Here is a 26,625-nt window from a genome sequence, read left to right on the forward strand (position 1 = left end):
TGGGGTCTGTAATTCCAGCCGGGACCTCCCTCCCCAGGGACCCTGGAGGTGGAGGGAAAAATGGAGTGCCTCCTCCCTGGCTGGACGGACAGTTCCAGAAAGACCTTGGGTCTGCAGCTTCACTGGACACAGCTCTCTAGCTAGCAGCTTGTTGGGGTGGCTTCCCAGTTCCCCGATGTACCCTGCGTTCTGACCACCTCCAACCTGGGGGGTTCAGCTCTCCATCTACAGTCTGGAGCACTGTTTATTACCCCTCCTCAGGGCTCTCAGCTAAGAAAATGTTTGTTGAATGAATGAATTCCTCTTCTCCCTGAGGAGGTGTCTGTTGTCTGGTCTGCCCAGACCCCTCTATTAGCTGGCACTTTGGGGACCACCCATCCCCCCTGTGCCTGTGCCTTGCGGGGGCTGAGCCTCCCCTCCTTTCCTCCAGGAGCAGCCGCCCTGGCTGGTGAGGTGTGTAAAGAAAGGGAGCCTCCTCTTGGGAGGTCTTAAAGGCCAAAGCCACCCCAGGCCCATTCTGGTTGCAGAGTCCCCTCACGTGTGTGAGTCCCCGTGCCCTGAGGGGCTCCCCTCTCACGGACTTGGGGGGCAGACTTGGCCTGCACGTGGGCATGTTGGCTGAGACCACCCCCCCCAAGACGCCGTGGCCTCCGGGGAGACACCTAGGACGTCAGGCGGACGCCGAGGCACAGTTAGATTCCGGACCACTGACCACCTGTACAATAGTTCATATATTTATTCTTAAGCAAGTTATCAATAAAAAATTTAATACTAAAATGCCTTTACATAGAGTTTGCTGTTCATAAAACCTTTGTGTTTTTTGTTTGTTTGTTTTTAGTGTTTACATTGAAAAAAAAATCCAACCATCCTCTTAGTTTACACATTTACAAGAGCGAGCTCCGCCGCGTCCACCCTGGTCAGAGGGCAGGCCGCACGGCCCACGCGCTCCGGTGGAGGGACAGACGGGAGAGTCAGCGCGAGGGCCGGGAGAAGGGGCTGCTCCTTCGCTGCGTGCCCGGGCTTGCGAAGGGCCTCGGACTCTCGCTGTTGCGGCTGGGCTGTCCCCCACTCAGCGCCTTGGCGCCGGGCGCGTCTTCTCCACTCTGCTTGTGCAGCCGCGAGCAGGCCCTCGGGCGTCGCCTCCCGGGTGACTGCCAGGACTGAAATATTGCACTCGTGCCGAGACAAAGGGGAGAGCGAGGTGGGAGAGGTAAGCTGGTGGGCAGGGGACCCCCTCCCTGCCCCTGTGCTTCCCGTGGAGCCAGGAGCGGGAGGTGGGGCCGGAGTGGTTTCCCGGCCGGAAAGGAAGGGGCCAGAGCGGGGCCCGGCTGGGGTGCCGGGCACCCACCGACATCCCACATTTTCCAGGGACCTGGGCTGCAGAAACAGTGACTAACTTGGGGGGGGCTTTCTTGGGGTTCCTGGGGAGTGGGGTGGCACGTGAGGACACGCGGCCCTACGTAGGTTTCTGGCATAAGGGCTGCTAGGCCGTGGGTCTGGCTCACCCGGTCTCTCTTGCCACAGGAGGAATGAGGGGGTGACAAGCACTTTGAGGCTCTTGGGTGCGGGGTGAACAGCCCCTTGTGGGCGTGGGTTCAGGCAGACAGGAGGGACCCGAGCGGCCCCATGCCCCAAACACTGGTCTCCCAGCCCGGCCATCGGCCATGCCCAGCGGCCACAGAAAAGGCGCCGGAACCTCCCGGTGAGTTGGCGGGGGCTGGCCCCTTCCCTGCTCCGAGTGGAGGCTCGGGCAAACTGACCATTGCAACGGAAATCAGCGAGAACTTGGAATATTCAGGAAATAAAATCAAAATGTCATTTTTTTCCATATCGATACTTTAAAATATTTGTTCATATTTGTTTTGAACAGAGGTAAGATACACATATGGCTGCTGGGGGACCAGCTGGTCCTGGTTTTATTTCAGCCTCTGGAACCCCTTCTGTCCCCGGGGACCCTCAGGGGGGCCCTCCCTCACTGCCCTGCACCCCAGCTACGCTTTTCCTAGTAGGTCAAAAGGGAATAAACACCAGTGTGACTCCCTCGCACGGGGCCCCGCGATCAGGGCCGTGACCGAGGGTCCTGCCCTCCCTCCCGTGGCCAGCCCCTTCCCCGCTGCTTCCGTGGCCACAGACGCCCCCGTCAGAACTCAGCCAGGCTGAGCAAAACAGTGCATTTTCAACAAAAACCCCCAGAACGAAACCTACACACGCACGCACACACTCACGCACACGCATGCACAGACACCCTCATCACGCGTGTGGGGAGAAAAAAAAATCCTCTTCCACTATTTTTTTCCATAAAACTTCCCGCAGAAATACAATATTTACATAGAGAAATAAATAGACAACACACCTGATTTCTGCTTTCCCTGGCGGGAGACAGTCGGAGGTACTAGGGAGAATATGGCTTGGATTCTAATCTCTCGGGGACGGCCGGCGGGAGCGTGGCCGGGCGGCCGAGGCGGGGGACCCCCGAGCCGGGCGCCGCTCCCCGGGGAGAGGAACGCGAAGCCTGGGCCTGGGCGCGCTTGCATATTTGCCGTCTCGCTGCGTGCTCCTGCCGCCCGCCGCTCCCTGGGCTCGGGCCCCGGACCCGCTCGGCCGGGCTCAGCCCAGGATAGGCGCTCCGTCGGCCGCCACCAGGCGCCCCGTGGTGGGGTCATACGTGCCCGCCAGGTAGTAGAGGTCGCGCCGGTCCTGGCACCGGCGGCCCCGCGCCATCTGCTCGTACTGCTCCCGCCCCACGACCTGGCACTTGTGGGAGATGGTCTGCACGTCGTTCTCGTCCTCGTGGCAGGACTGGTACAGCGCGTTCTGTCGGGGGAGCGGGGAGCTGGGCGGGGCCGCGCTGGGGAGCCCCGTCCGGCGTGGGGCCCGCCTCTCGGTTCTGGGAGGGCCCCTCAGATCAGCCCTGGAGCCGTGGCCCCGGCACTCTGGGTCCTGCCCCTCTCTGAAGCGTCCGCAAACTCGTGTCCTTCCCGGGGGAGAACAGAGGGGATGCTGGGGGCCTCCTGGGTGGGGTCTGCTGCTTGGGGCCGCGTGCCCCCTGCCACAGGGAGCCTGGGAGGCACGGCCGGGGAGGGACCCCGGTGACCTGTCTCCAGTGCCTCCGCCCTCCGCGGGGAAGCCTCAAGGTGTGGGGGGCGGGGGGGGTCCACGGATGGGGCCGCTCCTCTGGTTCCGCCTGCCGCCCCTGCCGCCCATCCCCCCCACCTTGGGTCTCCACCTCCCCCAGGCCCCCGCCTGCCCCGGCTCTCACCTTCCCGTCGCTCTGCCGCTTCCCCAGCTTGGTCTCCTCCGGGTGGTAAAACCACTTGACCTTCACCACCATGTTGCTGCCCCATGACTCCCACATGCTCTCGATGCGGCCAATGTAGGGCAGGTTGGGCCGCCCGGCCGACAGGAACACAGCGCAGTCCCCAACGCGCAGCGTCTCCTTGCCCCGGACGATGGCCTTGTAGAACAGCTTCCTGGCTTTCCCCTTCATGCCCCGGCGCTGTAGGGGACATAGCCAGAGGCAGACGGCAGTGAGGGACCCGGGGACTGGCGGGCAGGAGAAAGACAGGGAGGGACAGAGGGACAGCGGAAGGACAGACCGCACGTCTCGTGTGCAAGCGCATGTGCACAGACGCCTTCGAGGGCCAGACGGGGCGCTCCAGGGTTAGGGTCACGCCCGTGCCCGCCCTGCACGCTGGGTCATGACTGAGGAGGGATGCTGGACCGGAAGGTTTGGAGGGGAGGAAGCCACGGGGGTGTCCACGGCAGTGTGGCTCCCAGGGCAGAGAGGCACAAACGGTGTTTCTGTCCACAGAGTGCGGTAAAGACGCCCGCGTGTGCACGCAGTGGGGCAGCACCCTGCAGCGCCCTGAACCCGCTCCGTTGTGCACACAGAAAGATGTACCCCCGGGGGTCTGCCGCATGGGAAGCAAAACCCTGGGGGACACGCCCCACGGCACCGGGCAGGCGGCGGGGACTCAGAGGGGACACGGGGGCAGCTGCCTGCCTGGTCACATCACGCACAAGCTTTTGTTCTTCCCAAAGTTCACTTATTTTTTTGTTTGTCGACCCGAAATAGAAAAACCGAAAGCAGGATGAGAGGGAGGGAGCGCGCGGGCTTCCGGGCAGCAGGGGCTCCCGGCGGGTGGGGCGGGGGTCGGGCCACCTACCTGCGTGGGGTTCCCGGACCACTTCCAGAGCTGCCGGGCGGGCAGGAAGGCAGAGATCTTTGGCCGGTTTTCCACGGAGGGCAGCCGCTGCCTCCGCGAAAGCTCTTTGGCTTTGGAGAAGCTCAGAGCATCCTTGCGCTTCAGCTTGGACTTGCCGCCGCCGGGGCCCGAACCCGCGCCCCCGCCGGCCACCGCAGCCCGGGACAGGAAGCAGCGCTGGGCGTGCGCGTGGGGCCCGCCGCCCTTGGAGCGCAAGGCCTCGGGCCGCGCCAGGAGGGCGGGCACGGGGTGGGTGAGGCAGGTCTGCAGCAGCAGGGCCGGGTCCTCGTCGTCCGAGCTGTAGGAGGAGCCCTCGTCGTCGGAGGAGCAGAGGCTGGAGGTGGACAGGGAGCCCGACGACGAGGAGGTGGAGGAGCCTGAGGAGGAGGACGACACCGACAGGCGGGCGAGGAAGCGGGAGGGCACGCCGGGGGCCAGCCCGGGCCCGTCCTCCTCGTCGTCCGAGTAGGAGCTGTGGCAGTCGCTGTCGCAGGGCAGCGGGAACTCGGCCTGGCCCGCGAACTTGCGCAGCGCCAGCCCCATGGGCAGAGGGTGCACGGGCGCCCGCCCCTTCCTGTCCTTGCCCACCAGGGCCGGGTGCGCGTAGCTGGGGCTGGGCAGGGGCCGCCCCAGCTTGGGGTCCTTGTCGCCCACGAGCAGCGCCTTGCAGTTCTTGTTCTTGGGGGAGGTCACGCCCTCGTGGTCCAGCTTGACCAGGAACTCGCCGCCCGCCCGCCGCCGCGCACCCTTCTCGGCCTCCGCGCGCTCGGCCTTCTTGGTCCGCAGCAGCTTGTGCGCGCCCCCGGGCAGCCCCGGCCCGGCCCCGCCGACGAAGGGCGCGTAGGCGCTGGCCAGGCTGCTGAAGGAGTCGGCGCGGAAGCCGTTGCCGAACACCGGGGCGGCCACGCTGTGCACGGGGAACAGCGCCTCGCGGGCCCGCAGCTTCCTGGCGCTGCCGTTGAGCTGGAAGAGGTTCTGCAGCGCGCCCGGGCCCTTGCTGCCCGCGGCCGCCGCCGCCTTCCGCTTCGTCTGCGCCACCGCCGACCAGCTCAGCAGGGGGCTGCCCCGGCGGCCCAGGAAGTGGTCTGCGGCCCCCGCAGGGGGCTTGGCACCTGAGGTGAGGAGCTCCGCCTTGCCTGTGGGGAGGCCAGGTGGAGTCAGAGGTTCCACCTGTTCCCCCCCGCCCCCCTGCCGAGCTCTGGGCACTCCGCCCCCTCCCCCCAGGTGCTTCCCTGCCCCTCCCCCATGGGTACCGGCTTTGTCTTTGCTGATGGACTTCTTCCCGGGGGTCTTCGAGGCCTCGGGGCCGTCATGCACCTTGGGGGACAGGCTCGGGGCGGGGGCCTCGCTGGGTGGGGGGACCTCGAAGGAAGCTTTCTTGGTCCTCCGGCAGCTGCTGGACACCAGCAGTGCGGGCGAGGGCTCAGTGCCTGCAGAGTGGAGGTGCGCCTCAGCGTGGCCCGGCTTTTCCCCAGGTCTTGGGAGGAACCAAGGGAGGGGAACAGCGTGGTGGCAGGGAGGGGGCCCCCCCGCAGCAGCAGCCCCGGGGCTCACACTGGATTTTGAAGTCGGGAGGCAGCAGCCGGATGTTGGAGACGGCGATGTGGCCGGTGTCGCCGTCATCGAACTCCACGACCACGGAGTCCAGGTCCTCCTCCTCGTCGCTGCGGGAGCCTGGGGGTGAGGCCCAGCTGAGCAGGGGGCCCTCTCCGGCTGGCCCAGCTGAGCAGGGGGCCCTCTCCGGCTCTGTGCGGCTCGCCCCGGCCGCCAGGTGGGGGGCTCCTGGCGCCTCGCAGACACCGGGACCATTCTGTCTCCTCGGGGCTGCCCCGGCTGCCAGGACACAGACAGCCTCACCGCAGCCACTCACTCACCTGCACGACCCCGGGGCTCCACACCCCTGCTTGTGGCCCAGGGGACCCCACATTCCCTGTTGTTCCCGGCCGGGCCACGTGGATGGCCACAGCTGCCCGCCGTGTCCCCACCCGGGGCCCAGGGAGCCGTGTCTGCGGAGCCTGGATGCCGGATGTCAGCCCGCTCACCTCGGACCACGTTGCCTGGGTACAGACAGCGGGACTTCTGGCTCCAGTAGGCACACACCCTCGTGCCCGGGGGGAGGTAGCGGCTGGACTGCGGCCGCACATCCAGAACCTGCGGGGCCGGGAGGCAGGCAGTGAGGGGGTGCTGGGGCCGGCGGCCGCGGGGCGTCCCCTCACCGCCCGCTCCCGGCCCCGCCGGCCCCGCACCGCCTCCTGCAGCAGCTGTTCCAGCGAGTAGATCCTGGGCCTGTTGCCTCTCTCGCCCTCGATGACGATGCTGTAGCTGCGGGAGCAGACGTGTGAGCGGCCAGCGCGTCCCCGCCCCACGCCCCCGCCCCGCGCTTCCCCGGGCCTCACATGTCAGGGGGCTGCAGGGTCCTGACGCTGCCCGCATACAGCAGACTGTCCTCCTTGGGAATGAGCACGGGCAGCCCGTCCTGCAGGTCCTCCTTGTGGATGGTGCACGAGCGCGCTGAGGGAGCAGGGCGTCAGCGTCCGCCCGGCCCCGCCGCTGTCCCTGCCGCCCGCACCCAGGGGCACTCCGGGGCCGCTCACCCAGGGCTGCGCTCTGCTCAGCGCTCAGAGGCCCGCTGGAGGCCGCCGGCTCTTCCTCGCCTTCCTCCTCCTCTTCCTCCTCCTCCTCCTCGAAGCTGCCGTTGTCGTCAAACGCAAAATCGTTGTCCACCGCAAAGCTCTCCAGCAGCCGACTCACGGCCCGGCCCTTGCCCTGGGGGGCCAGAGGGGTCAACTCCCACTGGAGGGCGGGCGGGAGCGGTCTGCGTCCTGACCCGGCGCCCGGATGGGGGCACTACCTGCCGGCCCACGGCCTCGCTTTCCACCGAGCCTACCTTCCTGCCCTTCCCCAGGATGGCCTTGGCGTTCCGCGGCGACAGCGCGATGGACAGGGCCCCGTTCTTCCGCTGCTGGGGACGGCGGCAAGGAAGGAGGTCAGCTGGCCCCGGCCTCCGGCTCCCGGCCGGCCCAGGGTGCGCCCCGGGGCGTGGTGTGTGCTGACGCAGGGCGGCCCACCGGGAGCAGGGAGAGAAGGGGGAGCGAGCGCTCCCTTGGCATCACTGCCCGCCCACGGCACCCAGGACCGCCGGGGCCCCCGCGGCCCTCACCCTCAGCCCCGGCTGGAGAAGCGTGCTCTTGCGCGTGGCTCTTTTGAGACGCTCGCTGGCCAGCGTGCTGCCCTCCTCGCGGCAGGTGAAGGCCCGGGTGGGGCTGAAGAGGGCGTCCCTGCTGGGGGCGGCCCCCGCGTCTGTCCGCAGGCTGCCTTTGGCCTTGCCCTTGGCCTTCTTCCTGCCTGGGGCGCCCGGGGGCCTGCGCCCTGGGGCACGCTCCAGCTTGGCGCCCACCTCGGTCTTCACCACGCGCCTCTTGACCTTGACCTCGCTGTCTGGGCTGGACAGGCGGCAGGCCCCTGTGGGGGGAAGGCGGCTGTCCCAGGGGTCCCCGAGGCTGGGAACCTCCCCCCACCCCGAGGCAGACCCCTGGCCCGCCCGTGCCTCCTGGTTACCTAGCAAGCCCTGCCTCTCCTTCTTCTTCTTGGCCTTCTGGTTGGCCTCCATCTTGACCACAGAAGAGGGGGAGGGCCCCAGCACGGTTACGCTGGCCCCCGCGTGCAGCGTCAGCCCGGGCTCCTTGGGGGGTGCCTCTGTCCCCAAGAACCTCTCGCAGTTCTCGCTGTCATAGCCACTGCCTGGGGGAGACCGAGGGCTCAGGTGACTCGGCGTCGCGTCGGGGCCACGCCGCGTCAGGGTGGGGTCGGGGGCCCGACGGTCTGGCGCACAAGCTATGTCGGGGGGGGGGGGGGGGCGGTGTGAGGGGGCCGTCACTGTCGCCCTTGGGGCTAATATAGGGGAGAGGCACCTGGGCCAGGCACCTGGGGAGGATGTTTGCTCCAGGATGGGGAGGGTGGGCCCCTCTGACCTTCCTCTCCCGGCCTCTGCTTGCCTTTCTTACTCCTTGAGCAGCAGGGCGCCCACCTCTGGGCCTGGGCACGGCCCTCCCCAGGGCAGCCCCTCCCCCAGCCGGCCTCCTGCTTCCTCTTCCCCTCCCTCTGCTCTTTCTCAGGCGAGAGCGTGGAGGGGGCGGGCAAGGCCTGGGGTGGCCGAAGCATTTATCTTCCCAGACGCCGGTCTCTGGACACACGGCTTTGCTGGGGGCCAGATACCTCCCCGGGTCAGACCGGCCGGACGCTGCAGGAAAGCAGCCTTCAGCAGAAGGCCTATTTTTAGCCCCTGTCCAGGATGTGTCCGGGGGCCTCCTTCTCCCCATGGCCCTGCAGAGAGCCACTGGGCTCAGCCTTGGGGCGGGGGCTGCTTCCCCCGCAGCTGTAGCGGGAGGCTGTCCTCTTCAGAGGTCCTGACCCGGCTCTGAGGGCTGTCTCAGCCGTGGGCCCTCTCCCCCAGACCCCGGGGGACCGCAGTGGACGTCCTGGCTGGGGCCCTCATGCCGACGACTTGCCTGCCTCCTGTGCTGTGGCCACCGAAGCCTGGGCCGGGAACTTGGGTGTCTCCCTGCTGGCGCCCCCGTCCTCGGGCTGGGTGTGCCGGGCTGCCCCGGGCACCTTGGCGGTCTTGCCTCGGGACAGCTTCTTCCGGATGCGTCCCCCGGGGGCAGCCTCCTTCCGCCTGAAGGGGCCGAGGCTGGCAGGAAGCCCCTTGGTCCTGACCTTCGGCTTCAGCTGGGTCACTTTGTGGGCTGCGGCGGACGCCAGCTCGCCCTGCCCACTGCCTCTCTTGCAGCGAACCTTGTCCTAGAAAGGGGGGCAGCGGTCAGTGTCCCCACCCTGAGCCGCCACCCCCCCGCCGGCCACCGGCCCTCTGCCACGGTCGGCGCCAAAGCCACACTTCCCGGGTCCTGCCCTCCGAAGTCCAAGGGGGGGCTTCGCCACTGGAACCTACCCATCCCCTGCCCCGCAGCAACCCCAGACCGCTCCCCCACTGCGGAGGGAGCCCACGGGCCCAGGGGTCTCACCTGTCCCTCTCAGGGTCCTAAAGTGGGGGATGGGACAGGGGGTGCCCTGCACTCAGAGGAAGGGCCCACTGGCAGCGAGAGAAAGCCCCCTGAGGGAGGCCGCCCACTACGCAAGGGAGCAGTCCAGTCACCGTGGACAGCACTGGCTCTCACGGCTTGGAGCCTGGAGCCCAGAACAGCCTTTTTCTTTCTGCTGGAGCACAGACGTGGGGACGCAGGAGCGGCCGGAGCCACACCCGGCTACCTGCAGCTCCCCAGGCCTCTGCTTCCTCATCTGGCTGGGGGCCAGCACGGGGCGGGTGTGTGGCCTGCAGCTGTCTGCCCGAGCCCCCGAGTCCCCGCGCCCGCGGAGGCTGCCGCAGCGCTCACCGCCGATGATGCCTGCAGGCCCGCGTAGACACCGGCCTCTAGTCGGCTCTGCTTCTTCGGGGGCCCGTCGCTGCCCCGCAGCTCAGCACACAGCAGGCTCAGGCTGGACCGCACCGCTCTGGGGGGATGGGGTGCCGGTGGACGTGGGTCAGAGGCGAGCCTGCCTCGGCCCCCTGGCCCCGTCCACCCAAGGGTCCCTGTGGCAGCAGTTAAGAGACCCTGCCCGGCCCCCACATGGGCTCTGCTTCTTTCCTGGACTGAGCTGTGAGTACACGCATAGCTGTTGGGTGGTCCCAGGGGCTGAGCCCCCCGCTTCCCGGCCAGGGCCTCCGCTCGCTGACCAGGGAGGGCAGCCCAGACTCAGGACAGGGCCCTGAGGCCTGCTGGACCACTCTGTGAGCTGTGGCCTCAGTCTTCACACCCGGAAGATGGGGTAACGACTGTGGCCCTCTGCAAGCCTGGGGTGGGGCTGTGCGTGGTCCAGGCCTGGCCCTCGGTGAGTGCCAAGGCCACCTGCCCCGACTTCAGAACAAGGAGGGAGCTAGAGAGGCTCCTGAGAGTGGGGTCCCCTCCCTTCAACTTGGTCACTGCCAGGAAGACAATGGGGCCCAATGGCCAGAAAAACTCACGTCCAGGCTCTGCCTCCCAGCCTCCAGGGACCCCAGCTGCCGGGCTCACACCCCTGTCCTTAATTCCAGGTCTGGAGGGAGGGGTGCCCCACAAGTGTGGGCTGGGAGCTTGGCGGCCTGAGGGGCTGGGCCTGACCCCGCCCCATCCCCCACTCACAGGGTGGGAATGAAGAGAAGTCATAGAGGGAGGCTGAGGGCCTTGGCTTTTGGGGGCCCAGAGAGGCAGCCAAGCGAGAAGCCGGCCCATCCAGTGATGCCGCACCCCACTCCCACCCACGACCTGCTTCCTGCTTGGTCCCCGCTGCCAGCCGGCAGTGCTGGGCCAGGCCCCGCAGCAGGATGGAGAGAGAGAAGCCCCAGATTCAGGCAGGAGCCCTGATCCTTGGGAAGAGAGGGTCTTGGATGCCGTGTCCCTTCTTGTCCTGACGCCGCGACCCTCTAGCTGGGACCTGCCGTGGAGGGTCAGCGGAGAATGTGGCCGCAGTGCAAGGAGCAGGACGGAATTTCCAGGGCTGGGGCTCAGGGCCACGGGGGCCCCGGGGGCCCCGGGAAAGCGCGGGGCAGCCTCACGGGGACTCCGACAGGGCCCCTAGCCGACCCCCGGCCTCCGTGGGCTCCGCCTTGGCCAGAGGTCCCAAGGGCCTTAGTTGGTCCACAAAGGGAAACTCTAGGGGGTCCCCCGCTGAATGGCACCTGGGCAACGGGGAGGGAGTGCTGGGGAGGCCCCAGCCCTGTGGCTTCTCCCGCCCCTGCCACAGGCGGGTGGACTCCCCCTCCCAGTAACCTTCCCTGCATTTGCTAATGTTTTGTGACATAAAGCCCTGAGATTAATTTTTTGCCTCTGTCTTAATTGAAGAAACCATTTAGTGCCGATTTAACTATTATTACCAAATCATCAGGATTGATGCAGGGCGCACACGCGCTCGCCAATCGGCTTTGCAGGAGCTCGTAGGATTTATGCAAATAGGTCTGCCGGGAGAGGCAATTTGCAGCCGAGAAGGACAATTATGCCCGGCCCGGGAGCGTGCCAACGAGTGCGCCGGGCGGGTAATGGGTAATAACACGGCGCCGCAGCGTGAGCAGCGCCGGGCGCGACCAGCAGCATCAGACGGGGCAGCCCGAGAGGCTGCTCCGTGTGGGCAAGGCCACAGCCAGGGGTGTGGACAGGCTGTGGCTGCGGTCCAGGCCCCCTGGGCTTCCGAGAGGAAGCAGGGAGCGGCGAGCCTCGAGCATAGCACCGGGAAGAAGGTGGCGCCTGCAGCGGGCTTCGTCCCCTGGACGCTCACCGGGACTAGAGTTCTGGGAGGGAGGGGCTGGGTCTTCGGGGGCGCTGGGGGCGCGAAGAGGGGCCTAGAGGGAACTACAGCCCCACCCGGCCCAGAGCGCCCTGCTCTGCCTGCAGACGCACCCGGGACTTACTTGACTTTCTTGCCATCGCCCCTGGGCAGCTGGCCCCCAGGACGCAGAGGGGACAGCAGGCTGGAGTACTTGCGCTTCCTCGGTCGGCCGGGCCCTCGCCGAGCGGGGCTGCGCGAGCTCTCCTCTCTCCTGGAGGCCACAGGAAGGGCGGTCAGAGGCTGGCGCCCACCTGATTCCCCAGCGGGAGTGGCGTGGTGTGCAGGGGGCACGGGCCTTTTGGAGGGCTATGGGGGCGGGGCAGGCCCTCCCAGGGAGCCGGGTCCCCATGTGCAGGCTGGTTCCTCATCCTTCCTTCCACTGCGTCTGGAGGCTGCCCCAGACCCCAGCCTGCAGTCTAGGTCGGCACCCACAGGGGCCCCCTGACCTTGAGGTGGCGGCCCTGGGCTGTACCACTGGGCCTCCTCCCCGCCCCCCCGCGGGCCTGGCCGTACTCATGGTCATGCCTGCGCTGCAGGCGCGCCAGCTCTCGCTGCTTCTCCTTGTAGCGCCGCTGTAGCTCCGCCAGCCGCACACGCATCTCCACTTCTTGCGTGTCCAGCCGCTCGATGGCGGCCTTCAGGGGGCACACCTGCTGGGCAGGTGCATCATGAGCCCGGCTCAGGCCCCACCATGAGGGTGGCCAGTGGAGGGGGAGACTCGGGGGTCCCCTGGGAGTCCAGCCCCGGGGCAGCCAGGCCCCCTCACTCACAGGCTTGGTCTTGGGGGTCCAGGTGTCTTTGCGTTGCAGGATCTGCATGCGGGGGGTGAGTATGGGTGCCCTGCAGGCGTCGGGAGCCGGGGGCTGGGCGCAGGACGGTGGGCTATCCAGGCTAGCAGCCTCCACCAGGGACCAGGCCGAGGCCAGCGTGGCCAGGCGCTGCAGGTCGAACGCCAGCATGTCCTCTTCCTCTGCAGAGGACACGAGGGTCAGCGTGTGTGTGGGCGGCAGGCACATACTGCCCCCTGGATAGGCTCTATATGTCATCCGGCATCTCGTCCTGGCCCAGACCCTCCAAGCTTCCCAAAACGTGGGGACTGAGGACCAGGGTGAGGTGGCTGGGAGCCACGAGGTGGGCACAGGGCCAGGTCCCCAGCAGCCCCCGCCTCAGCTCTGAGGAGGTGGGGGGACGTCTCTCTTGGCTGCTGTGGGCTAGGCCAGCGGGATGGCCCAGACCTAGGGGCAGTGCCCAAAGCATTCACGCACTAAGAGACCAGCTTCTTATGCTTCCGACAGAGAGTGCCCGTGTTTCTGCCACGTGAAGAGTCGGGTGAGAGAGAGGAATGGCCCAGTGCAGGGTTGGAGCTGGGCCCGTGGAGGGCAGCATCTGTCCAGTGGAGAGGCCTGGAGCCCGGACTCAGGACAGGAGGGTGGTGGCAGAGTTGGGGAGTCAGGCATGCAGGGGCAGGCTGACCCCACAAAGAGCCACAGCCAGGGAAAGGGGGCCAGCTAGGGGGAGCCCTGGGCGGTCAGTTGGGGTGCCTGGGCTGGAAGCTGTCTGAGGGTACCTGTGGTTTTCAGGACATATAGCTCTGCCCTCTGAGAGGCAAAACCTCCGAGGGGCAAAACCCCAGTTGCAGTGAGCACCCCAACACTCTGAACTTGGCTTCTAATACCATCCCACCAGGACAGGGCCCGGGCTTCTCAGAGAAACGGCTGGTCCCAGGGGCAGGGGAGGTGTGCGGACAGCCAGGAAGGGTCCCTCAGTGACAGGGACACGTCGGCGCCCACATGGGCCAGCCATGGGAACACGATTCCATCACCACATTAAACAGTGAAGATGGGTCGATCACAGCCCATCAGAGAGTGAGACCCCATGAGCCACACGGATGTAGGAGATAAATGCACAGGAAGACGCACGAGGGGTGGGGAAAACACCCCACTTCAGGCACCGCCTGCGAGATCCTTGCTGTGTGCCAGGGGAAGTGCCTAGTCATGCCCATGGCCACGGCCCTGCAGGGAGAGAGCCTCCGCCACAGGACAGAGTCGCCCGGCGGGTGCCAGGAGCGCCAGCCTCTGGCCGCTGGGCGTGAGCCGCGGCCGCTGTGGGAGTCTCTGGACACTCAAGAGTGCTGGGAATTCAGAGGTGCCCGGGCACGGGAGCCAGAGGGAGGCTGAGGGAAGCTGGCTCCCTCAGCAGCCGGGACAGGGCTATCCCCAAGCCCTATATCAGGTAGAAATCCCACACTAGGTCCTATCTGCTGGGGTCACTGTGGCAGCCAGAAGCTCCTCTGCTCCATGCCCCCGGCCTCAATCCACCCCCCAGACTAGGCCTGTGGAGACCACAACCCCGCGGGTGAGCCTGGGAGGCCGGTGCCAGTGGGGAGATGTGCTGGGGACGGCTCTTCTCAGCTTCAAACCACACCCTGCCGACACAGGTGGGGAGGGAGGCTCGGGCTTCCCGCCACGGTCCTGTCTCACGGGGTCAGTGGGGTGGGGGTAGGGGGCCGCCAGGACAGGGCTGAGGGTCGGGCAGCAGGGGAGGAGCATGGAGGTCAGCAGACCCGTACAAAGCGGGCTCTAGGGTGGTATCTTGGCTCAGCGTCACCCGGTTTCAGGCTCACTCAGGACGAAAGGGGCATCGACCCCCCGCGAGGGACGGGACTGGAATTCCGAAACTCCGGGGAGGACGGGAGGCTCAGGCAGTGCCTCCAAGAGCCGGGTCGCTGGGAGCCTCAGGGCCGGGCCCCCGTGAACAGGCCTCACCCCCCAGGACAGACACAGCGTCTGGCAACTAAACCCCTTTCCGGCTCCCAGGACTCAGTGGGGGGCCCAAGTCCCTTGGCATGGATCCTCCAGGGGGGAGGGTGGAGTGGAGGCGTGGCCACCGCGTCTCCCTTGGTCGGCGCACAAGGTGACGGGCATCTGGCCCGGCCCGGCGGCAGCGCCCATGCTGGGCCGCACGTGGCCTCCACATGAGCGTTCATGCAGTAGATGGGCGCCCATCCAGCGGGCGCTCATGTGCACCGACGGGCTGGACACACACCCCGCCCGGCTTCCGCTTGGCTCCCTGTGCCGGCGCACGGGGGCTCCGGGTCTGTCCAGGGGCCCCCGCCGCACCCTGCAGCCCCAGCCCTAAGTGAGGCCCTCAGGGAAGTCGGCGGCACAGCTGTGGGTGGACAGCCCGTCTGGGTGGACAGAAGAGTGACACCGAGGCCTCTGGGGAGATGACCTCCGCGAGAGTGTCGGCTCTCCTCCCGGCAGCACTGAAGGCGCCGGCGACGGGCCTCGGGGAGCCTTATGTGTCAGGGAGACAAGCGGACAAGCCCGGAGAACTCTGGCAGGTTCCTTCTGTAAACATCACGGACGCAGTGCCTGGCTGGGGGTGCTCCCTCCAGCAGGGGGTCTCCTCAGGGGCCCCTTGAGGTTCCTGCTCAGGCGGGAAGGAGGGTCTGCTGGCCTGCGTGGGGACCCCACGGGCTCCGGTCCAACGCTCCCCGCGGGCTGGCACAAGACCCTATGCCTGCGCCCTCGGGTTCTTCCGCGTGCTGGGAGCCCAGGAGCCTCTCCACCTGCAGGTCGGCCCTGGGGCAGAAAGGACCAGCACCCCAGCCCTCATCCCTGGGGAAACTGTGGGGCACATGTGCGTCCAAGCCCTGGGGATGGTGTGACCAACCTCAGGCCACCTCCCCTGGGCCCGTGTGGGAGCGGGTCAGAGCTGAGCACCTACAGAGGAACACACGCACCCCTGCTTTCCCAGTTAGCCGCCCGGCCCCGACGGCCTTGGCATCCTTGCGGGACACCCGAGTCCCCCCAGGGCACCGTGAACACCATGACTAGGGGACGTCCTTGACCGTGTCCCCAGCCAACAGCTTCAGGCGGGGCTAGGGTCGGGGGGGGGGGAGCAGTGGGGGCCCCATGGTGGGGCAGCTGAGCTGAAGCCCACAGCCAGACCCTGGGCCCTAGCAGGCTCCCCGAGGCTCGGGCGGTGCTCACCCTGCAAAGTCGGCTCCCTCCTCCGCTGCTGGATCTCCAGGTCCGCCAGCTCACTGAGAAGGGCGATCCCGGGACTGTGAGTCCCAGAGCGACAGGGCGCAGGGGCTGTGCGTGGGGGCCCTGGGGCAGCGGCCAGCTGCGGGTCCCGCGGGCTGATGCCCGGCAGGTCCCCCAGGTCGATGGTGGCTGCGACCAGGGCGTCCAGGCCCAGAAACGTCCTGGGTAGGTGGCAGCTCCTGCAAGCGGAGCCCTGGCCCTCTTCCTCCTCCAGCTCGTCTTCCCGATCCTCAGCCCCCTCCTCCGACCTGGCTTCCCTGGGGGCCTGCTGCTTGCCAGGGGGGGCCTCGTCGAGGGCGCCGGGGCTTCTCTGCTGCTGTAGGGTCTGGGGGCTGGCCCCCGACGAGGGCCCCACCGCCTCACCCCCCTCCGCTGCTGCCCCTCCCTGAGTAGATTGAGCCTGGGCAACGGCCTCAGGGCTCCCTCCCTCGAGGAGGGCCCCATATCGCAGTTCTCGAAGCCCCTCCAGTGGGCTGGGGTCTGCTGCCTGCCCCAGGGGTCCCCGCTCGGCAGGGTGGGTGGTGGCGGCAAGGTCCTGGGTGGCCTCCCTGGCCCTTGAGGACAACCCCGGCTCCTGTGGGCTCTGGGGGCTGTGGGGGGGCAGCTCCCTGGGTGGGAACGTCCTCGCTGGCTCAGGCTGGACCCTGGGGGCTGCAGTTTGCATAGTTTTGGGGTCCGAGAGGTCAGGAGAGTGCGCGCTGGGGGACAGGGCGAAGCCCGAGCTGGCCGTGGGGCAGGTGTACCGAGGAGGCAGGCCTGTGGAAAGAGCAGGTGTCGTCGGGGGCAGCCGGGGGTCTGGGGGGCTCTGTTCTACATGGGGAGAGGGTGGCCTCCGATCCCTGACTCACAGCGGGGAGGGAGGGTCCCCAGTCAGCCCTTGGCCTCTGCCTTTGGAGCAGGGGAGATAGGAACCGGGAACACATTACATCGAAGGGGGCTGAGAGCCAGACTCGGGGCTGTGAACCGGTCCTGCGGCTGGGCCCAGCCTCGGCCACCTTCCCCGGCAGGCCAGACACTTTGTCACCAGTGACCCCCGCTGCAGGCCAGTCCCCCGAGCCCATCCCTCATCCTACCCTGCCTGCCGGGAACTGGGGAGGAGAGGTCAGAGGTCAAAGGATGGCGGGGACCCTGAGCTTCCACCACAGAAGGACCGTGGACGGGGAAGGAGAGAGAACAGAGCACAGCAGTGGCGCCCTGGGCCCTACCAGGGGCCCTGGGAGAGGACGGGGCCCTGCAGGGGCCCCACGAGGCGGCCCCTCAGTTCGGCTCTGCACATCCACAGGTGGGAAGAGACCTCAGAGTGGAAGGGGCGGGCCGAGGTCAGCCCAGCGTCCGCCGCGCTCACCTGCTTCCAACGTGCTAAGGTCGGCTCCAGCCCGCCGGCTCTCCCCACTCACGACCTCGGAGCTGGGCAGCTTGGAGCCAGGCCCAGGGCTGCCCGAGGGGCCGAGAGAGAAAGTGCACGGGGCGCTGGGGTGTGGCGGTGTCACGGGGCGGCTGGCAGGGGGCTTCGGGCTGGGCGAGTGGCAGCAAGGGGACAGCTTGGCGGGGCCTACGGTGGCCGGGGAGGGGGTGCCCTTGGCTGTGGGGGTTAAGGCAACTGGCTTGTGGGCAGACTTGGGGGTCTTCTCCTGGGCGGGCTCCTCCAGCTCCGGGAGATGGTCCTCAGGCTTCCGCTGTCGGGGTGAGGGAGAGGCTCAGGGCGTCGTCCCGCGGCGTGCGGGGCGAGGGGGTTCTGGGGCCGCGCTGCAGCAGAAGGAGGGAGGGGGCGCCGCGTACCCCCTGGGTGCGGCCTGGGGCGGGTACCTGGACAGGAGCTGTCCGCTGCTGCTGCTGCTGCTGCTGCTGCAAGGCGTAGAGCTCTTGCTGCCGCAGGAGTTGGGACCGCGAGTACACGGGGAGCTGGCTGGGGGGCTGCACGTGCGAGGCGGGACCCCGGCCCCCGTACATGGGAGGCCACAAGGGGGCCTGGTCCATGACGTCGGCTGTGGGCAGGGCCAAGGAGCATCAGACCCAGCGAGGATGGGACGCAGGCAGCCCCCAGCCCCCCGAGGGCCTCACCGCCACCGCCCGCTGTCCCTCCTCCCTGGCAGCTCCTCTACCCGCCTGCTCGCCTCCCAGGCGGTGGCCGGGGGCCTGCCCTGCCACCCTGTCCCCCTTGCGGGCTGCTCTCTTCCTCAGACCTGCTTCCTACACCTCCACGTTCAGGCAGCCCGCCCAGGAGGCTCTTACCAAGCGCGTGGGGGGCGGTGTGGGGGGTGGGCTCCGAGGGCAGGATGACGAGCTGTGCAGGGCTGTCCTGGGACAGGGGGAAGACGGAGGGCATGGAGCCTGGCACGGAGGCGGAGAAGCCTGGGGGCAGGTTCTGGTGTAGGGCAGGGTGCCCAAGGCCTAGGGACACAAGGCACAGCGGTAAGGCAGAGTGGAGTGGGGAGCCCGGTCTGGCCAGGCCCTGAGCTCTCGGGCCTCCTGCACCGGGCCAAGGGCCGCTCAGCCCCACGCCGGCCCTGCCCCACGCCCGCGGACTGCCCCCTTGCTTGCCGTGGGAGCACTGACCGTAGGAGTGGCCCCCCATCCACAGGGAGGGGCTGCGGGTGCGGGGCAGCCAGGGGGGATGGGCGGGGTGCGGGCGGGAGGCCGGGTCGCCACCCAGCTGGCCCGTCTGCAGGGAGGGTCCGCCGGCGATCATGAGGTGAGGGGCCAGGTCCCCGGGGCAGCCGCCCGACGGGTGGATCCGGGAGAACTCTAGGCGGTCCTTGTTGTCTCTGTGGGTCACGGCGGGGATGGGGGTGTGTGGCGGGGCTCAGCACGGCCACTGGCCACCCAACCAGCCCTTCCACCCCATCCTGCTGACATCAGCCTTGGAAGGAGGGGCTTGGAGCCTCATGGGGACAGCCCAGGATCAGGTGGGCCTTGGTGGTGGGGGTCTCCATCCCAGCCGCGGCCCTGATAGCGGAGGGAAAGTCAGCAGAGCTCCCCCACCCCCAACAGGGGCAGAAACCCCAGCCCCGCGATGGCCCGTCAGGCTGCTCTGTCCCAGAGCTGTGGTCCTGCTCGCCCCCGGAGGGTGGCCAACAGCCCGTCCTTACGGCAGCAGCAGCTCCCGGCCGGCGAGTCCCAGGCGGTCCTCAGGCAGCCGGGCCCTTTCCTCCTCGGCCTCCAGGTCCAGCGCGGGGGTGGGGCGGGGCGGGCCGCCTGCTGCACGGGGAGGAGACGGCAGAAGGCTCGAGGGTCGGGGTGGCTGGGGCGGCCAGCCCTGCACGGGGTGGGACCGCGGACGTGGGGCGGGGACAGCAGGAGCGCCCAGGGCCCATCCCAGCTAAGCTTCAGACGGGCACGTGAGGGCCGGCGAGCCCCACTGCCCACCTCCCTGCCCACCAAGGGTCCTACCTTTGAAGGCAGGGGCTGCCCGGCCCTGCCGCCCGGTATTGGCGCCGTAGGCTGTCTCCGGCCGGCTCACCGTGTCTTTCTGCCGGGACAGGGCCACCGCGATGCCCACGGGCGGCTGCCTCACTTCTGCGTCGCTGTGCGCGGTGTCGTGCTCCCGGCTCCGGGCACAGTCGGGCCTCTCGGCCTCGCTGGGGGCCTGGGCGGGGCCTTTGGGGGCTGGGAACTTCATCTCCTGCTGGGCACAGCTGGCCTTGAGACTGCCCAGGCCCACGAAGGGTGCCTTCCGGCCGGCGACCAGCGCTTGGCTGCTGTACTTGAGCAGGCTCTGCATGGCCGAGACCTCGTCGGGTGGCGCGGGCAGGTCCTGGGGCAGGAGGCCGGCCTGCTGGAGGCCGCCGCTGAAGGGGTCCAGGTAGGCACCGCCCTTACGCTCCTCGCCCACGGCCATGGCGGCGCCCTGGCCCGACTGGATACTCCACGGGGGCAGGTGGGGCCCGCCGTAGCCCAGAGAGGACAGTGCCAGGGACTTGCGCTTGGCTTCAGCCCCGCCGCCGCCCCCCGGCTCCCCCTCGGGGGTCACCAGGTGCTGCTGATGCCGGATCCGGGCCACCTTCTGGGCCCCAGGGGGGCCTGCGGAGGTCTTTTCTAAAGTGCAGCAGGCCTGGGGGACCTTCCCCCCCAGCGGGTCTGGGTGACCTGGCCGGGCACAGTCCTGCGAGTGGGCGGGCAGCTCGAAGTAGCCACTCTTGTCCAGACCACGCTTGGGGAGCGTGGGGAAAGGGGTCTCGGGGCCTGTGCTGTTGAAATACTCCAGGCCCTTGAGCCGGGGGTTGGGCGCAGCCTCGAAGCCCCCAGGCCGCCGTTCCCCCTTGCCCTCGGCCTTCAGCTGGGTGTAGGGGACCCCGTAGGGCACGGCGTGCTCAGGGCCCAAGGTGCCATCGAGGTGCCGATCTTTGCCCTCACCTGCCACGGCACAGGCCTCGGCGGCCTGGAAGGGGCGGCTCTTCTCAGCCAGGTGTCCCACGGAAGGCACGAAGGTGGGCCCACTGGCCTTCAGGTCTCGGGGGACTTTGTCCTGCAGCGGGCAGAGCCCGTCAGGGCCCGCGTGCAGCTGCAGGCAAGGGAAGGAGCCAGCGGCCGTGCTGAGGGGCGGGGGCGGCCCGGCGGGCAGGCCGGACGGCACGGTGTAGGCCACGGCGTGGTGCAGCATCTGCCGCCTCTCCAGGCACTCGCTGAAGGCCGGCCCGGGCTCTGCAGGGCCCGCCGCCTCCTTGGCGCAGCGTCCGGGGGCCGCCCCCGCCACGCCAGGCCGCACCAGCATGCCACCCGCACAGCTGGCCAGTGCGGCCTTGCCCATCTCGCCGTTGAGCACCTTGGTGTTGAGGAGGCAGGAGGCGAGGTGCTTGGGACGGCCCTCGCAGGCTCCGCGGGGCGTCACGCCGCTCTCCTTGCAGTGGCCGTCGGCGGGCACGGGCAGCGCCAGCTTGTGCCGCTCCTTGCCGCCCTCCTCCTCGGCCGCCGGCCGCTCCTTGCCCTCCGCGGCCTTCCCGGCCTTCTCTCTGCCCAGCAGGAAGCGGTCGAACTCCTTGGCCCCCTTCTGGAGGGGGCCAGCCTCGCCCCGGTCACGGCTGCAGGAGCCAATGGGGTGACCGGGGGCGGCCCGGGCCACACCGGGGAAGCTGTGGTTGGCAGGCAGGAGGGTGGGCTGGGGGGGCAGGTAGAAGTTATCTGCATGCCAAGAGAACCGAGGTCACTGGGAGGGCTGGGCCGGGGGCGGGAGAGGTCAGACCCCCCCCCAAACACAGGCTCTAGGAGCCTCTCCCCACCAGCAGCTGCTCGCGACCCGCGGCGGCTGTTGCAAAGAGCTTATGCCGTGAAACCACGTGCAGTTCCCCGCACTCGCCTTTTGGGAGTGCACACGTCAGAGCACGGAGCCCACTCACGCACGCGACCCCCACCTAGACTTGGGCGTCACCCCAAACCGAAGCTGCGCTTCCCCTGAAGGTTCTGACGGGCGTGCAGCCCCCCGGAGACAGGAGCGGCGAAGGGTCTGGCTCCCCTGCCCGGTGCCGAGGAGCACAAGTGGGGGAAAGGCAGGAGCAGAGGCAGGGTGCTCAGGTACCCCCGCTTCCCAGGCAACGCCAGCAGAGTGAGGACCGGGCCAGTCTTCACAGCCACTAGAGCCTTAACACCGGGCAGGGTGCTGACCCGCCGCCATGGGTGGGCTACGTGGACGGCATGCACGGCAGGAGAGAGCCTGCGGCCTGGGGACCGCACACGGATGACCGCCGAGCGCTGGGCTCTGACCAGGCCCCCGTGAGAGCTAAGACCCCCCAGGACAAAGTGAGGCCTTGTCTGATGATGGGCCCCTGGCTCCTCTGTACGGTGGTCACCGTGGACACCTCTGGCTGGGGCTCCAGTGACAGTGCAGACGAGGAAGTGGCCCCCACCTCCAGACGGCCAGCCGTCACTACTTCTAGCCTGCTATCGGCTTGCTACAGCCCTGCAGCTCAAGGTCCCTCCAAGAACCCCGGCCCCCTTGCTGGGCTACGGCTTGCTGTCCAGCCTGGGCCCTGGGCCAAGCCGGCCATACCATCCCTGGGGGTCCCTGGCCAGCCCTGGGGACACCCACTGCTCCCAGAGTGAGGGCTGGGCTCCTGTCTCCGGGGAGCTGGGGGGCTACCCCCCTGCAGCCAGCTGGGGTGGCAGACAGAGGAGGGCCTGGAGCCCAGAGGGGGCAGACGAGGGAAACAAAGAAACATTTGGAACTTGTAAAACTGTCCTCAGTCGCAGAAGTTCCTTGTCAATTTCCTGCTAATTAAAACAAGGGGGAAGAGGGTAGCCTGGGTGAACCCTAATTAGCTTGATTTCCGAAACCCAAATGTTTGGATGGGACGCTGCCACAACGCTGAACGCCAAGAGGCCACCAGCGCTCGGGATGCCGACGACCCACGGCTGGAGGGGAGTTTCTGGGCTCTGGTTCAGCCCCTACAGACACCGTCAAAACAGCTGCACATGTGGGAGTCTGGGGGACCAAGCCCAGGGCTTGTGGGGGGCTGACCATCCCCCGGGGACGGGGCGGGGGCTTTGCCAGCCCTGCCCACTGCAGGCAGGGTCTCATCTGCGTCAATCCCCACCAGCCAGTCTAGGGAGGGGTCAAGGCCGCGGCTTTCCGGACCTTGGCCACCCTGCCAGGCCCAAAGCAGCAAGACACACCAGTGTCCTAGAACAGGGGTCTCTTCGGGAGAAAGGGCGGGGGTAGGAGGACACGAGGGATGGCCGAAGCCTCGCTCCCAAATCTGCCACGCTGGGGTCGTCTCGCTAAGGTCCCCTTCCTTGCCAGAGATCCGCTCTGGCACACTCTGACCTGACCACTACCTCCTGAAACCCTGCCCGGCGTCCTGTCTACCACGTGGGCTTGGGGGGTGCCTCCTTGGCCTCCACGAGAGCCCCAGTCTCGGGGCTCCTGGGGCTCCCCCGAGGTGCGTCAATCCTCACCCGGGGGGCTCCCTGGCACCGACCCCCACCATGTGTGCCCAGCCACCACCTGGATACTACTGGGAGAGACTCTCTGTGTGGGAGGTGGCCACACCTCCACAGCTACACCCCTCCCAGGGTCTGGCCACGGATGGGGGTTCATCGAGGACCTCCTGACCCTCACATACCAATTCAGTCTCGTGTCATCAGAAACAAGTAACCAAACCAGCAGTCTCCTTGCCTGTCTCCTGGACACCAGCCCAGAGAGCCCTTTCTAAAAGCCAAACAAGAGGCCCCCCGGGAAAACTCTGCAAGACAGGCCACGAAGGCCTGCAGCCACTCCGCACACCTGTCCCTTCTCTAGGGGCCACACCTCCCTTGGCCTCCTTGACAGGGTTCATGTCCTGGACATCGGGCCTTTGCACAGTGTGTGTGCGTGTGCGTGGGACAGCTCACACGCATGTGCCCTCCCCACCCTCCAGGAGCCCCAGACCCTAGCACGGCCCCAAGCCAGCACTTGCCTTTTTGGGTTCCATAGAAACGATGTTGCCCATAGAGAACGTTGCTGTTTCCATGGTGATCCAAGTGGCTCATGGGTAGGAAGGTGGATGCCAGACCCCCCGAAAATCTGGGGTACCCTGGAGCTAGGGAAGGAGAGAGACTGGCTGCAGAGGCACGGCCAAGGCCCTGGCCCGCTCCGGCCCTGACCCCAGGGAGGTGAGAAGCAGCGGGCAGCCCGGGGCGGCGCCCTGCCAGGCTTGGTGTGTCGTCTGCTGGTGGGAAATCAACCCATCAGCACATCACATTAGCTCTGGCTAGACCAACACCATCCCTCCGGTGCGGTACAAATTGAATTGCTGATAGGCCGGGAGGGGAGGGTGGACGGTGGAGGAGGGGCCCGTGGTGCCTTCCCCAGCTGCCCACAGCGGCGTGGGGGCTCTGGGGCCGGGCAGGAAAGTGGCCCTGGAGAGGCGCCGTGGGAGGACATGCACACCGGACACGGCAGGACACAGGACAGCCGGGGCCGGACGCCACCTTGGCCTGCGCCATCCAAGCTACCGGGCAGCTCCGGGGTTGGGCGGTCCACGCCCTGGGGCTGGCGCGGTCAGGGTATGGCCGAGGACCGTTTGGCTGGAGGCTGCTGGCCCTGTGGTGTCTCCGCTGCCTGGGCCTCCTCTGTGCTTGGAGATCTACAGAGGGAGCTGGCCCCCAGCCTGGAGACCCTCCCTGGCACTTCTGAGTCATGCCTGGCAGGCCCTTCTCTGGGCCCCAGGGCCTAAACTGGCCTCTAGGCCTGGCCCTGTCCTGCCCCGAACAGGAACGCCAGCCACACCCTGTCCCCCATCCCCACCCCTGCCAGTCTTGGACCTTAGGAGCTCCAGCCACCTGGTACACACACGCTGCCCCCACGGGGATGAAGACAGACAGGAGTTAAGCAAGGCCTGGGAGGCCCTTCCTGGACTCCTGCCCTGGCCAGGCCCGGCTGTGTCTGCGGGACGCCCAGAGCCTCCAGGCACCTTGAACGTGGCTCTTCCCCGCTGGTGATTCCTGACCTGGCCAGCAGGGAGGGGTGGCGCTGGGGCCCGGTACTGGGAAGCCGGGTCACCTGCTGGGCCGAGGCAGGAGGACGCAGTCTCACGCTCTGAACACTTTCTCCATGGAAAGCTCTGCAGGAGTTTCTCTCGGGGACACCAGGATTGTTGTCCCTGGAGGGACCGGCTCCTGGAGCAGCTTCCCACCCTTCTGGGTGGCCTTGGCTGCAAAGAGGAAGCCGCCATCCAGGGGTTTCCCCAGAGAGGAGCTGCTGCGGGGCCCTGCAGACAGCCGTCCCGGAGGGCAGGCGAGGCCAGGTCCCCAAGCGAGTGCCTATTGTAGCCACATGCTGGGGGCTACATGCTGGGGCGGGGGAGAGGCAGCCGTACCCCTCAGAGTGCGTCACAGAGGGGTCCCTTCCTTTTCACTCGTCCTCTGTTTCCCGAACTGCACTTATGACCAAACCCCTCTGCGGACCCAGTGACTGTGCCGGCTGGTGGCCGGTAAGGTACCAGCTGGTGGCTGGGCACTCCATGGGGTACCCCGAGGGAACCACCTTTCCAGAAGGGGCAGGGTCAGAACCACAGGACTGTCCTCCAGGCCCCCATGCCCTAGTCCTCGGGCAGGGACATTGGCTCATGGCCTGAGGCGGGCCTGGCTGGGCTGTGGGAGGGAAGGGGGTGGAGGGTTGGAGCCAGGGGGGCCTGGGCTCTAGGTCAGTGCTGGGCCGCTGCAGCTACGCGGGGGTGCGGGGCAGTCCGCAGCTCACCTTGAGCGTCAGGGGTCCGGGAGGCCCCTCGCCAGGCCTGAGGCTAACGGGGAGCCGTGCTGCCCCAGGGCAGGCTGAGAATGGGTTGCAGGGGCAGAGCTTGGACTGGAACATGGCCAGCATCGAACGGGAGCCCCCGCCGGGATCAGGCCCCTTCCAGACCCTAATGATGCCACGGGTGGTTCTCTGGCCTAGCGGGTCTGAGGTGAAGCTGTGGAGTCTCCTCCCCATCCCCACGGAATGTTCTAGGCAGATCCCACAAGCCTGACGCACCCCACTACAGCAGCCCCATCTGCAGGCTCCAGAACGGTCCGGACAGAGGTGTCCCTGCTTAAGGCTTCCGTCCCCAGGCTCATCCGAGGGCTCCGGAGAGGTGCCGACCGCCACCCCGGCCCGACCCCTTCCAGCCCCTCCCGCGGAGGCAGGGCCGGGTCCGCAGAGTCCGGCCAACTGGCCCGGTCTGTCTGCAGAGACGCATCTGGGACAGCTGCTCCCCAGATCACACTCAGCTCCTGGAGGCCCCGACAACAGCCGCGAGCGGGCTGGGGCCGGGAGCCGCGGGGCGGGGGGGCCGGGGAGGGGGAGAGGTTCAGCCACCACAGCTGTCCCCTTTTAATTGGCTGCTGTTAAATGTTTTACGGGCCTCGTTTTGGTAAACAGAAGTCTGTAAATTCCTCCTGCCCAGAACCCGTTTCCCCGAGCATGGACCCCCCCTCTGTGACCCCCGGGGAGGTCCGGGCCTGCCCACCCGCTGCGTGGGGGCGCTGTGAGGGTGCCTGTCGTGCGCAAACCTGTCCTTCCGGGCGGGTGGCCGTCCAAGCGCAGGGGCCCCCTCCCACCCCCAGCCTGCCCCTCAGGGGAAGTGGGGGAAGAAGGAAGAAACAGCAGAAGGGCACGGACGGACCCGGGCGGGGGAGGGGGCTGCAGGGGCCTGGGGCAGGGGCCTCCCAGCCCGGACACAGAAAGGTCCCTTTCTTTCCCCCAACACGACCATCCTCTCTGACCTGAAGAAAAGAAAAGCCGATTTTACACAGCAGCTGTACTGCGGGGGCACCAGCCAGGGCCGCCGTGGCTGGAACCCACGGCCGGGTCCTTGAAGGGGCTATGCGGGGGACAACGTGGGGGCTGTGGTCGTCAGCAGGGCTTGAGGCCCGAGGCGCAGGGAGAGGGGAGGGGGCTGGACACCAGAAACGCAGGACCAGAGCTCCTCAAGTCCACACCCCTGCAGGGGATAGTGTGGTTGGGGACCTCCTTCCCGGACCCCTTGTACCCCTTGGGTTTGGGGCTGCTGTGACTACCTTAAGGGACAGGGGGCAAATGTGTGTAGAGCAACAGCCCAGGGTCGGGGAAACCAGGCCCCAGACCTGTCCCTGGGCTCCGACTGCCCTAGAGGCCCCGGAGGGCCTTGATGAGCTCTGAGGAGCCCCGAGCCTCGGTGGGCGTCTCACGACTCCACAGGATGGAGGACACCCTGCACCCTGACCCTGCCGCTCTGAGCCACAAGAGACTCCGGCCAGTCCTGTGACATAAGGGACAACGGGGCAGAGGGCCAAGGCCTTCACCTGATGGGGGCAATGAAGCAGACGCAGTCAGGCCCTGGGCAGGGGCAGCACCTTCCAGGTCCCTGGGCTGCTGGGGGGCAGAGCGACCTCACACTGAGCCCCCTCCCGGGATCCCCTGGGCCTTTGCTGGCTGTCCGGGGAAGTCAGGGGTGCTGGGGAGACAGGTGGGGAGTGGGCCGCCCTCCCGCGTAGGGGCCGCCCAGAGGCCGGGTCTGACGCGCAGAGGAGAAAGGAAAAAAAGGCGGGGACACTTTGTGGGGGGCCCGGGCAAGCACGAGGGG

The 26,625-nt window shown here is 67.7% G+C and overlaps 1 protein-coding gene across 4 annotated transcripts in view; it reads right to left on the minus strand.

Moving 5' to 3' along the window:
• Window positions 1-712: 712 nt before the first annotated feature.
• The window catches only part of BAHCC1 (BAH domain and coiled-coil containing 1), a 59,665-nt gene continuing 33,752 nt past the window's right edge, over window positions 713-26,625 (minus strand). For 2 of the 4 annotated variants that reach the window (XM_045085706.1, XM_045085709.1), the window contains 25 exons: window positions 23,002-23,124; window positions 19,004-20,731; window positions 18,703-18,811; window positions 18,170-18,378; window positions 17,846-18,004; window positions 17,420-17,598; window positions 16,959-17,289; window positions 15,557-16,369; window positions 12,332-12,531; window positions 12,075-12,211; window positions 11,644-11,772; window positions 9,596-9,713; window positions 8,714-9,005; window positions 7,764-7,946; window positions 7,366-7,667; window positions 7,093-7,167; window positions 6,800-6,971; window positions 6,602-6,716; window positions 6,452-6,527; window positions 6,248-6,356; window positions 5,760-5,879; window positions 5,459-5,635; window positions 4,167-5,341; window positions 3,260-3,496; window positions 713-2,814 (listed from right to left, as the gene is read on the minus strand). In XM_045085706.1, coding sequence (XP_044941641.1) covers window positions 2,608-2,814; window positions 3,260-3,496; window positions 4,167-5,341; window positions 5,459-5,635; window positions 5,760-5,879; window positions 6,248-6,356; window positions 6,452-6,527; window positions 6,602-6,716; window positions 6,800-6,971; window positions 7,093-7,167; window positions 7,366-7,667; window positions 7,764-7,946; window positions 8,714-9,005; window positions 9,596-9,713; window positions 11,644-11,772; window positions 12,075-12,211; window positions 12,332-12,531; window positions 15,557-16,369; window positions 16,959-17,289; window positions 17,420-17,598; window positions 17,846-18,004; window positions 18,170-18,378; window positions 18,703-18,811; window positions 19,004-20,731; window positions 23,002-23,124 — 7,475 coding nt within the window. In that variant the 3' untranslated portion in view covers window positions 713-2,607. The remainder of the gene's footprint in view (window positions 2,815-3,259; window positions 3,497-4,166; window positions 5,342-5,458; window positions 5,636-5,759; window positions 5,880-6,247; window positions 6,357-6,451; window positions 6,528-6,601; window positions 6,717-6,799; window positions 6,972-7,092; window positions 7,168-7,365; window positions 7,668-7,763; window positions 7,947-8,713; window positions 9,006-9,595; window positions 9,714-11,643; window positions 11,773-12,074; window positions 12,212-12,331; window positions 12,532-15,556; window positions 16,370-16,958; window positions 17,290-17,419; window positions 17,599-17,845; window positions 18,005-18,169; window positions 18,379-18,702; window positions 18,812-19,003; window positions 20,732-23,001; window positions 23,125-26,625) is intronic. The other 2 variants (XM_045085708.1, XM_045085707.1) reach the window with 2 other exon arrangements.

The sequence above is a fragment of the Mustela putorius genome, unplaced genomic scaffold (genome assembly GCF_011764305.1).
Source record: "Mustela putorius furo isolate JIRA1106 unplaced genomic scaffold, ASM1176430v1.1 tig00000873_pilon_pilon_pilon, whole genome shotgun sequence".
NCBI classification, from domain to species: Eukaryota; Metazoa; Chordata; class Mammalia; order Carnivora; family Mustelidae; genus Mustela; species Mustela putorius.